This window comes from Pezoporus occidentalis, unplaced genomic scaffold, assembly GCF_034315485.1.
Source record: "Pezoporus occidentalis ecotype Australia unplaced genomic scaffold, CSIRO_AGI_Poc_V1 ctg210, whole genome shotgun sequence".
Lineage (NCBI taxonomy): Eukaryota > Metazoa > Chordata > Aves > Psittaciformes > Psittacidae > Pezoporus > Pezoporus occidentalis.
In genome coordinates this window covers 387,666-400,106 of record NW_026913965.1, presented here as the reverse complement: position 1 = coordinate 400,106, position 12,441 = coordinate 387,666, and the positions used below count along the sequence as shown (strand labels likewise).

Genomic DNA, 12,441 nt, shown 5'->3' with positions numbered 1-12,441 from the left:
TGCAGTGCTGATTGATATGATGTGTACACTTGATTAGATGCATTTTGTACAGGTCTACATGCAGGCTTTAGAACCAATTTACTCATACACAGTGGCCATCGCTGAGAATTTTCAGATGTCCAGCAGTATGCAGGAGGTGTTGCCTATCCAGACAACAGAAATCCAGACAAACAGTCCAAAAGTAAATCTAGATTACACTATAGCCCTGTAGACACACGACTATGCACAGCTAGCTCCAAATAGAAGCAGTTAGGTCCAGACAGACTTGTTAGCAGGAGCTCACTGCAGCAGTGCCAGGTTCACAAAGAGGCAACAACAATGGTCATAAATTCAGCAAAGGAAGACACAGAGCAATCGGTGTGACTGAGATGGTACAAAAAGCAGGCAGAGATAAACATGGCAATGATGCTGTAGAAATCAGGATGAAGAAAATAGCAGCAGTGGTATTCCCAGGGTGGGTGTGCATGAGGTGCGAGGCAGCAGCAGCCCCAGCAGGACAGGACGGAAGCTACAGGGGGTAGGGGCAACCAGGCTGCTACGGAGACAGAACTGGAGATACTTGGGTTACAGCAGCACTGAGTGGCTCTTCAAGAAGTAAAGATACAACAGAGGAAAGAACAACTAGTCACATACCAGTTAGAAACCATTATTCTAGAAATTTATTTCTAATTATGGTTGTAATTACTTCTCAAGAAGTCAATTTGTCACAGAGGCAAAAAACCCCAAACAGCAATACATTTTATGCAGTTTATTCTCATAGCCCCATGCACATTAGCATAGAACTACTTGATAGGTCTAAAGAAAGGTATATGGAGAGGAATGTCCTTTTTTCTTGGATTATGAATTTGATTTAAAGACAGCATGATAGATTAATCAGGTTTTAATACACTCTGAAAGATCTTTAATCCTTAAGGATTTTACTATTCTTGCTTCTTAAACTGTTTTAAGTATTAAAAAATAATACACTTCACATTTTATAACCATAATTTCACTGCATGTGATGCTTACTTAAGTAAACATTATTTTTCACAGCAATCACTAAGTTCCTAGAAGTCTTTATATTTAATATAGCATTTGTTCACTTGTAGTGACATTCTTGAAACACAGACAAGGTATTATGAAAAGAAGACTACACAAACCAAGCTACAGGACTTAGAACAGCAAACACTAATGCAAAAAAGTAAATATTCTATCAGCTCACTTACAAATGTCACATTTTACTCATAGAACTAAGTTCACTCACCTTTTTACATTCATCTGTTCTTTTAGTTTGCTGTACATTTCCAGCACTGCATAAAAACAAGCAGATTAACCCATGTATCTTACTGTGGCTTTAGTTAATAAAAGAGGAAAATATATACAGTAAAGGACAAAATGAACTATAGAAAAGGCTATCCTAAATTTACCTTATTTAATTCCTACTGTAATATAAATGCAATTAAACTAGTAAAAAAAAAAAGTGTAGAATGCAGCTAAGAAAGCCAAAAGAACTGAATTCTTAGCAGCTCTTTAGTGAAAAAGATATAAGATTAAACAAAACAGTAGACACTATATACACCAAGTATATTAATTTACTTACTACATACCATAACCTTAGCTGCATTACCAGTCTATGCCTGTCTTCATTAAATGGCAACAGTACCACCTACTGTACTCATAACAAGTCAACAAGGCTTTACAAAGAAAAAAATCTCAAATCTGTCCTATGCCAATATTACAAACAGGATAAAATACTTATAGAGCTGTATGCAGGCATAAAATATTACCTCTCTAAAACATCATTTAGAGCCCTTATGTTCTGTATAAAAACTCCTGAACTGTTGTAATGACACAGAGCTAGAAGTTGAAGTAGAATCATTAGTATCTTCCCTAGAATTCAAACAGTAAAAAACACCCTCTTAAGCAGCAAATTTATAGTTTATAATGCTTAAAAATATTACTTCATTTAAAGCTGTATGTGGCTACACTGTTTGCATCATTTACATCTGTCTCACTGCATATATGTCTGACTATATATATAGACTATATCTCTCTTCTCACAAAGTGTCATAATTGCTCTATGTCAAATATTGTAAAAATACATGGGACCTGCACATTGACATCTTTTTAAAACCCATTCAGTTTTTTGTTAAACTGGATGTTCCAGTTTAACAAACTTAAAAGTGATTGATAACTTAAAAAATAAAATTATTTTCCATTTTGATTGCTGTAAATTTATTCAATATTTAACTAAGGGTCATTCACCTGGAAGACACAACTGCAGTTTTTCCACAACTGTTGTAATATTCCTTTGCTGAACTCTACATCGGATGATCTCCTCTGTTTGGGCTATCACCTTAGAGATTAAAAGTAAAAAAAAAAACAAAAAAACAAACAAAAAAAAAAGAATTAAATTATGCAAATAAATTTAATTTGCTACAAATATTCACAATGCCCATATAGGAAGCACCATTTTCTCACCTCTTTCCCAGCATCCTGAAGCTTTCGGTTGGTATCAGTAACTTGGACCTTAAAAATAATTTCACCTTTGTTAGACAAATATGCATATATTGCCCTGATGTGACTGCTCACCCTTGTAATCAGATCATGCTTCATGAGAAATTTAGAACAAAGAAATGCAAATTCAAATTAACTCTACAGCTTGAACTTGAACTTTTGATCGCAAAGGGCTTTTCTTAACTTCAATTACTTATGACAGTTCTTTCTAACAGATTCTGTGGCAAACTTCTCAAATTTACTTGGGATTTTTGAACTTTCCTTGTTTCTGTAGGTCTGTCAAACAATTCAAATCATTGACCCAATTGACCACTGGTCCCTTTTTGATAACCTCAATGAGCTCTATGGGCCATTCATTGTCTGTAAGAAATGGTGATTGCATTTTATGGTAATTAAACATTCATACTTTGCTGAATGCAAACACTGGGTGGTTGATTAACATCAAACGTGGAAATCTCCAAACCACAGCAACATTTTAATGCTGCAGGTGCAGGCGAAGCTCAACCTCAGATTTTCCCACATAGTAAGTGACTCATTAGGTCATCATAATAAGGAAGCACATTCTAGTTTATTAAAAATCTCATTAATTTCTGAACAAAGATGCTCAATGACCTCATTGACGCTGTATTTGGTCTCTTGTTATCTGAATATCCTTTATATAATGCTCTTCTAATCATAACCTCTGATGAACTATGCTCATTCTGTCTGGTGTGCATATTTTGCTCTCAAATGTGTAAAGAGAGCTAAAAGGGACGGATCTCATAATTCACTATTTTGCATTCTGATTTGGTAGTAAATCTTAGTTCTCATTTCTAATGAAAACTACTAACTTCACTTACTCTTCTACTCATTACAAAGTAAAGAAAATATAATCTTCATGCATAATTGCAGCATTTTTATTTTTCTAATCAAGATTTTAAATGTTTCTAAGGTCTGACATCTAAATGCAGGATTAGAAAAATACCTATGTAAGAAATATCGGTTTTACCATTTGTTGTTCTTTATCTTCTGAGAAAGCCTTTAACAAGGGCAAAATAATTCTAGTAACATTTTCTGAAAATGTATATATATATAAGATATCAGAATTAGACCTAATAGAATATTCAGCTTTGTAAAGTTAGTAGATCAGGCAACACAGCTCTAATCACAAATCCTAAACATACCACCTTTAAAAAATTATTGCAAACATAAGAGTGTATGTGATAATCACTAAATTCTTAATCTTCAGTAGAAGAGTCAAGTTTCTTCTTTCAAAGGCAATAATATATGAAACTCTGAATAACTAGTTTCTTACCTTTAATTTTTCTGCATCAGCCCTAACTTTAAGAAGTTCTGTAATGGCATCCACAAAGCCCTGATGGTGAAAATTGCACATCTTTTCTATCTCCCTGTCATGGTTACGTATGCAGGCATCAAGTTTTTCCATAAACCTCTGATGTGCATTTGGTTGGTCATCATATACAGATCTGTTAAATACAAATAAGAAAATCAATGTTTACTTTCCCTCCCAGTTAAACCTAACATGCAAGGATCTTTATTGAAATCTCTCTCTTAAAAAGAAAGTAAAAGCACACAAACTGGATGTTAGTGTGGCATCGTTTGTGATCCACTCCACCAAAATCAGCATTAAAAGAGATAACACAAAAATGAGAACTGAACCCAGCCCTTATGGCATTAATCCAGGTGCTTAACCAGTTACATCATGCATGACCTGAGCCTCACTGGTCTGTTATTTATGCCCTAATGCTCAAATACGTGTACAAAAGAATCAGTTTCTCCAACCACCTCAAATAACATGGATCGCTTTTCCATCAAATTCCACTCTTTGCTAAATATAAAGAATTGCAAACATACAAATTTGCTTTTCTGGTATTCCTAACACCAGAGTTACCCAACTAAATCGGGGTTGGATGCTTCCAGCCAGAATGACCAGAGCATGGCAGCAGCAACCGGGCTCCTGGCAGAAGGCAATCCCTGCTGCTCCCTGCCTGCAGCTGCCCATGTTCAACATCTCCCAGAGCAAAACCACAACACACACATGCCTAAGGCTGCTACCTCAGCGGATCTAACTTTCAGGAATGGCTAAAATCAGATGTTTTGGTTTATTTTACTAATTGTTTGAATAGTACACTTATAAACCTCATGCAAGAAACAGGACTTCTGGGGAAATTACCAAGGTAGCTTATTGAGCTGCATCAGAAATAGAAAGTTGTGTGGAAAAATGCTCAAGAATGAGAGTGAGCAAAGGAGACAGGGAGCACTTAAAAGCTTTAGACTTTAGTAGAGAAAGCAAGAAAAGTGGTATCACAGAGAACTGTACTGGAAAACAAAGGTATAAAATCTTTCAAGAAAGGTAAGGCACAAGCAGTTCCAAAATTTGATTAATAACTTGATAGAGCAACAACAACTAAGGTAATTTTTGAAGCAGCTTTTTGGATAGATTGAGAAAGGCAATATAAGGATGATACAGTAATATATGCACAAACATGTTTATACTGCAAACCGCAAGCATTCAAAAGAATCAGGACATCAAAAAACTTTACTTTTTTTAGTCTCTAACTTCCTTTCATAATTATAAACTTTTCCCCAGAAATCATAAATAGAAGCTGCTTATAAAAAAAAAAAAAAAAAATTCATAAGGGGAAAAACTGAAAGGCTAAAAAGCTGAAGTCCCAGTGATCTCAGTGTTGCTTGTACAAGTAGTCTTAAGTTCAAGACCCAGGCAACAGTTAAGTCAAAGCCTCCAAAACTCTTTGTAGAGAGAAAGTACTTCCCTCCCAGTCTTTTTCAAGAAGCATGAGTTCCCATATTCTTCAAGATCCTCTTTTCTAACCAAACATCTGGGTTCTGCTATGATCTGGGGTCATCATAACCCATTCAACAAACCTATAGCTGAGTGTCTGACAAGAACTTGATCTTTCAAAAAGAAAAGCATTAGGAAAAGATTGAAAAAGAGTCTTGTAACTAGATTCTTCATCCTTCTTGAGTTCCTTTTGACCTTCAACAATATACTCAAAGAAGCAACTGAAGTTAAGAGAAATGAGAAAGGTAATAAGCTGTCATACATGCCAAAGGAAGAAAGCCAATTCCTCATAGCCTGCTTGCTATAGATATTTTTCTCAGGTAAAAATATATTCAATACAATATACCTAGAATATCCCCACTTTGCTTATGATAAGAAAATAAGGCTATGGTACTGAAAGGCAGGCTCTTTCCTCCAAAGTGCAACAGGGGAAGAACACAAGATTGTTGACCCATGAAGTGGTTCACAAAGGGAAAAATACCCCTCACCCCTTTCAACACTGCACTTTGAAATGAAAGCTGGAAGGAACAAATGTATATCTCCTCCTGTGGTTTAAAGGGCCATGGTGGAAGACCATGAGTGTCCCACACCTGCCAGTGGGAAACACCTGCACCCAGAATATGGTGCTGGCTGGAGGGAGAAACAGCAACCTGGCTTGTGAGGAAAGAAGGGTGCAGGACAGATAGTCAGCTCACTGAGTGAGCATAGAGCGCCATCCACCTGTCTCCAGAGTTCCTCGAGAAGAAATAAAAGGATTAGGAGGACCAGAGGCATCAGATAGTGCATTCACAGATATCAGGCACGCATGAGCTTCCTCTGAATGGGCTGGCCTTACCAGCTATACTGCACTGAATACTAAAGTAAAAACCAGAAAAAAATTACTGCTTCCTTGAGCCTTTCATTTAAAGGTAGAAGGAGTCTTCAAGTTTAGTTCTCCTTCCAATGTTCTGAAAGGGAAGTAAGAAAGAAGTATCACTATAACAAAGTTAAGAATATAGAAGGCTTCCATCTATTGCTGTAAGTTGTGTAACAAAACCGTAAGCGAAAACAGTAATAAACCACAGTAGACCAAATATACCTCAAATGAGAACAAGAATGTAAAAAGATGGTGCAAGAGGAACTCCACACTTGAGTTTGTATCACCAAACTTTCTTTGGTGGTAGCAATGCATTGCCCTTTTGGACTTAGTCATTGACTGATGATTTTAGGGTATCCAGTAGCTGCAGTTCAGCATAATTGTCTTTATACCTTTTTATTGATTTCAGATCTGCCAGCACTGGCAGACATGCTGTTAAATACTGACAGAAGGAAATAATTTGTGATCAGGAGATTTCACTTTAAAATGTTATCAAACAATTCCAGACAACATAGCCAGAAATTACAGACCCACATACTACGTAGCACAGGCAATACATTACTCACTGTTATAAAAAAAAAAAACAGTATTTATTATTTTTTCTCAATACTAAAGCTACTCACACTTCAGTTTAATGATAATAAAAACCATACAGACTGATAATTATCAGGGGTATTTTCACAATATTAAATTCAAAATCACACAGGGAATAAATGTTTAAAACTGGGGGGAGAAGAAATCAATACTGTGTACATCCCAACAGGCTGCCTTAACCACGATATTACCCTACCTTATTAAGATAATAGTTACCATTTTATGTTCTACATTGCACTGTTTTCTGCAGAGAATGTACTAATAAAATGGTGATCTGTGATCTAAGCCAGTATTTTGACAGACCTCCTTAACATTCATATGTAGACAGCTCCATCTTGTGGGAGCAATAACAAATCACACTAGTGATTTCACACTAGTGATTTTCACACTAGTGAAAAAAATCCTGAGACAGAACTGCTCACTTTTAAACAAATAAACCATCACACTATGCAAAATAAATTCACACTTTGTATGACAACTCTGATATAGATGAGAATTAAGATGATAAATTAAACAAGTTTACCAACTTCCTTAAGATTCTGTGCCCTTAAGGTATGCTATTTCAGAGGCTTCAGAAGGCAGTCTGACCTAAAGCACTGGCCTTTAAGTGTACTCAAGAGAGCCATGCCGTCTCAGGCCAAGGACAGAAACTGGGCTTTTTCTCAAAACTGCAAACACCACTGAGGTGATGCATACCTGATTTACTTATTATAGAACACCACATATAGTAGACTACGATTTATTTTTGATGCTGAAGCTTATTTTCCACCCATATATTTCAAAGTTTACCTATACTAAATATTTTATTTATTTACTAAATAAAGTAAATTGCTAGTGTTGAACAATTATCTGAAGGTGTACATTTCAACAGATTATGGCACTGCAAGCAATGCTCCTAGCAATTCTGCACTTTTCAGTGTTAAACTATCATACTGTAGTATCTTGGAGAGAGACACAGTATCCTGAAGGCATCCCATATCGAATTCTTTTAAATTACAAGACAAAAATAACAAACTTTACAATGTACAAACACACACACAGAGGATTCTGTTGGGAAGAGAGAGAGGAAGTGATAACCCTTCCAGCCGCATTTCTTCAGGAGATGAGTATTACATGCATTTATATATATATTTACCCTAAAAAATCTGTCTCACTTTAAGTTGCTTCACATACATCAGTGGGAAGTGTCATACAAAGAGGCAAACATGCCTAGGCTATCAAGAGAAATTTTACGTGTGTAATATTTAGTTCTTTCAATTTCTGTTTACACTCATACACTTCTGAATATAGAACCCTAAGGATCCTCTTCAGCTTTATGGGCTCCTGAAGTAGACGCTGGTGGTCTGAAATACAGCACAAACCTGAGCTGAGCCAAACTGAAAGGCATGAACAGACTGCTTTCAACCTGTGATCTATCTATATAGGAACGTATAGACAACTAGTTGTTGATTTATACCATGAAAATTTGAAGAGCAAGTTTTTTCTCAGTATGAGTCTTCAAACTGGAAAAAAAATAAAGGCGATGATCACTGATGTTGGAGACAGACATTTGTATTTGGTTTTGGCAATCAAAAAAAAAATAAAACAACAAAACAAACAAACAAAACAAACCCAAACATAACATATCACTTTAATTTTCAATCTGGAATGAGAGAACATTAACTTGAGTGACTAGTTAGACATCACCACTGCATATTAGTGACAGGGCAGGTACTATTTCCGTTCCTAATTGATGTGGCAAGCAAGGCACCCATGAAGAGCACAAGCAGAGCCGAAGGATTTTTCAGGTAATGTGTAGCAAGGTTACTTATCTATATTTCCCAGGACTCTGTATATATAGAGAGAGACTTTTTTTTTTCTGACTCAGCCCAACAACTGGACAATATGAGTCCTATTAATATCAGCCTAGGTAAACACAAGATAGTGAAGAAAGCACTTGAAAGAGGAAAAATAATTAATTTGAAACAGTCAGAGACAGCTTAACCTAAAGGAGAAAGATATCTCAGTCACTGGTTCAATTTTATTGCAACAGGGATATTTTCACCTTGATCTTTTCTTCCACCTGGGCTGAAGGGAGAAAGACAAGCATAAACAGATCTCAATTCAGGTCTCAATGAAAAATGAAAGAGAATTTTCAGATATGCAACCATTTTCCAATAGAAAATAAAACAAATTTACTTTAATACCATAAAGAACCTCCTTAATTTTTTTATTTTCAAAACTGAAACACAATATGAAAAATACGTATTTCATAGGTTTGACTGACAATTCTCGTGTTCACATGCAAAAATCTGCTGAAGCACCAGAGGGCACCATTCTACACACAAAAATACAAGCCGCTAAGTAAAAAGGCTCATCTCCCGAGAGCTAAAATTCAGCCAAGAGTGGTAAAATCTAACTTGCCATCAATTCCACCCGACCCTTCAAAAACCAATAATACTAATAATAATTAAAAAAAAAATCAATATTCCTCAAATCATCTGGTCCATTCCGTAATGACAGCTCCATACATACGCATCATTAAATGTCTGCGTGCAAATGGGATTAAAAGACAACCAGCATTTCCCGGGGGGGGGGGGGGAATGTTACAAGGCAAAAAAAAAACAAAAAAAAAAAAAAAAAAAAAAAAAAAAAAAAAAAACACAAAAAAAAAAAAAACACATGAGCCCAGAAATCAATTTACTACATTGATCAGAGTACTGGAAAGGTAGGCAAAGGAAGTGCATATAGACTAGTAAGTGTAAAAGGAGAGGTGCCTAAAAATATTTTGAGAGTGCAGCAAATACCCCAGTAGAAAATTAGAATAATCAGAAACCTGAACATAACTTCCACTGTAATGTACTTGGTGGGAGTTTTGCACAAAAAAAAAAGGGGGGGGAATTGCAAGACTAACCAGATTAAGAACTAAAGAAATTTCGTCCCTTTTATCTATGGCAGTAGCTACAATTTTGAACGGTAAGCAGAACTGCTTAGGTACTCAGGCTTCAGACAAAAATTAACTTGAAGAGTTTATTTTATTACAAATAAAAGCTGCATATTTTCATAACAAAATAATGATTCAGAAGATAACATGAATTGGTAGTTGGTGATAAATGTCAATTAAAAAACATTACTAAAATGGTCTATTAGATAAAGAAAAAGAATAATATATAACAAAGCCCTTCTGGGTTCTAAAACAAAGCTATTAGTTGATGAAGGGTTTGGGCTTTTTTTTTTTTTTAGCATATGTTTGTTTTTTTAAATGGGCAATGGTTTGATTTTTCACTGCAATACATATTCAGGAGAAACATCTCTGAGCTTATGGAGCATTACTGTAAATTTTTAGTCTCTTCTTAGTAATAATTCATACTAAGCTCTACAGCAGCAAAGATTTTAAAACAGGTCAGCTATTTAAAAAATACAAAAAAAAAAGTCTGAAAATAAAGGAAAAATACTGATCTCTTTACAGGACAAAGCAGCTCCTCACTAATGAGTTGTTACCTTTCACCATTTTCACACACCCCCAAACCATCCTGGTTTGTCCCATTTCTAAGGCGAATTGCAGGTTCCCCACCCCTGCCTATATTGCCACAAAGTCTTTCATTTCCTGATTACACAAGACATATGAAGCAATTAAAAATTGTATACACACATTCCTCTCAGACTACTGATAACCACTTAGTAAGCGCAAATCAGTTACATCTCCATGAATGCCATGATGATGATGAGAATTGCACGTATCTGGCACAATAGTTGTACAAGTTTGTTATGGAAGAAGTTTGATATGGCTGACCATGCAGTTTATGAACTACAAAGGATGCAAGAGAAAAAGATTTATTTGTAGAGATTCAGATTTAGAATTGTGAGGGAAAAGTTAATTTTTAACTGATAATTTTGATCCAAGTCACAAAAAAAAAAAAAAAAAAAAAAAAACAAAAAACCACCAGCTTAGACATACAATTTTTATTCCATTTTTCAAAGTAATACTTAAAACAAAGCACATATAAACAAATCAATTCTCAAATGAAGAAACTACTTGTGGAAAATCATGTTTTTAGAATTAATATCTTGCTATCAAAACCAATTTTGTACTGAGGCTAGAGATGCTCTCAATTAGCTCCCATAAACAAATTGCAGGAAGTGACCAGTAGATGTTTGTCCTCTCCCTCCATTTCTCATTTGATAAAAAAAAAAACAACACACCAAACAGTTATGAAATAAAATAATGTTTACAATTCAAATTTGCATAACAATTTCAGTGGGCTCAATGCAAGCTAACAACACTGACCATGCAAATTAAGATTCTGCCCAATAAAACAGACCTGTCATTGTGACTATAACCATGGCATCCCTAACCATGATACCATATCACAAACTCCATTTAAGCTGCAATTTCACAGGAAATACTGCAGAAACTTCCTTTGTCCTACAATATACAAAGATATTTTCTGTTTACACAAACTCCAAACTTTGTAGGGATTTTTCCATGGAGTAATTTCATATAGGTTGCTGCATACACCCTAAAAGGCTTTATAAAATATTGTCCAGGTGTTTCCTGCAATTCAACTGGAGTTATGGTAATAAGCACATTTCTTAAAACCTAAACAGCCTTTCTATGCCAGGCGCTACCTAGGGTGCAGTTCTGCCGTCCTTTTTCATAGTTACACCTCACTGCTGTATTTAAAAGATCACATTACCTTCCAGAACAATGCAGAACTCAACATAGGCCTAATCTGAGAAAAGATTTTATTAATCTTCATTTAGCTGTTATGCTTTGCTTGCCTGGTTTTCCTGGATGTGCAATTTCTGTGAATTGTTCTCACTAATAGTATCCTGTTTCTATGCGCAGGAAAGGGCCGAGTACAGTTTGTTAGTTAACATTACTTCCTATAAGCAGGGTCCATATTCTGTAGCAGCAGCACTACAGCAGTCATTGTTCATGCTGGATAAGCAATGGATCACGCTGATGGCTGTTAATGGACATCCTCTGCAGCGAAACATGAACTGATAATCAGTAAACCCAGATTTGCAATAGACTTCCTCCTTCCTGTTTTTACACTGCTGACCAAGGAGATGCCTCTTCCTGCTAAGCCTTTGTGCGACTTACTGATGCATGAAGCAAGAAACTGAAAAACAAGTGCTGCAGTACTTTTTTTTTTTTTCTAATTTTGTGTTGTAATAGCAGATAAAAAAGCAAAGAAAGCGCCAGTTTCACTCACTGTGGCACTAGCTATCACCATGTAATAAACTTTCAAGTTTGGCCAGCTGTTTCAAATACCTAAATGGATACAGTGGACATAGTTGGAACCCATATTATTTCATATAAAATATGTTAAGAAACTGAAGTCCACATAGCAATATTCTTATCTTCCCTTTATATTTCCACAGACTGAAATATAAATTGTTCCATTTTAGAAGCAATGGATTCATCTATGAAATTGTGAGCTTCTGAGTTCTTTTTAAAGAATTGAACAGATTTCCATTACCCCCATGTCCCAGAAATAAGTAGCCATCTTTTACAACTTATACATAACCTGTCTTTTTTGTCTGGGGCACTTTAGACATACTCTTCCAGATAAATATGTAGCAAACATTTCAGTAGAGCCTTCACAAGACATGAAATAGAAGAGAATATTTAATGCCACAAATATCTAGGTCTTATTTCAATAGGCTTTGAATACCAACACTACACAGATGTAAATATATGTAATTT

At 35.5% G+C, this 12,441-nt stretch overlaps 1 protein-coding gene across 15 annotated transcripts in view; it reads right to left on the bottom strand.

The window, feature by feature from the left end:
• The window catches only part of EXOC6 (exocyst complex component 6), a 93,164-nt gene that overhangs the window by 69,517 nt on the left and 11,206 nt on the right, over positions 1-12,441 (bottom strand). For all 15 annotated transcript variants that reach the window (XR_009964978.1, XM_062619409.1, XM_062619411.1 and 12 more), the window contains exons 2-5: positions 3,791-3,962; positions 2,461-2,508; positions 2,245-2,335; positions 1,244-1,289 (exon numbers count right to left, since the gene is read on the bottom strand). Coding sequence is in view for 14 of the 15 variants with exons in the window: in XM_062619409.1 (XP_062475393.1) it covers positions 1,244-1,289; positions 2,245-2,335; positions 2,461-2,508; positions 3,791-3,962 (357 nt within the window). In the remaining variant the exon portion in view is untranslated. The remainder of the gene's footprint in view (positions 1-1,243; positions 1,290-2,244; positions 2,336-2,460; positions 2,509-3,790; positions 3,963-12,441) is intronic.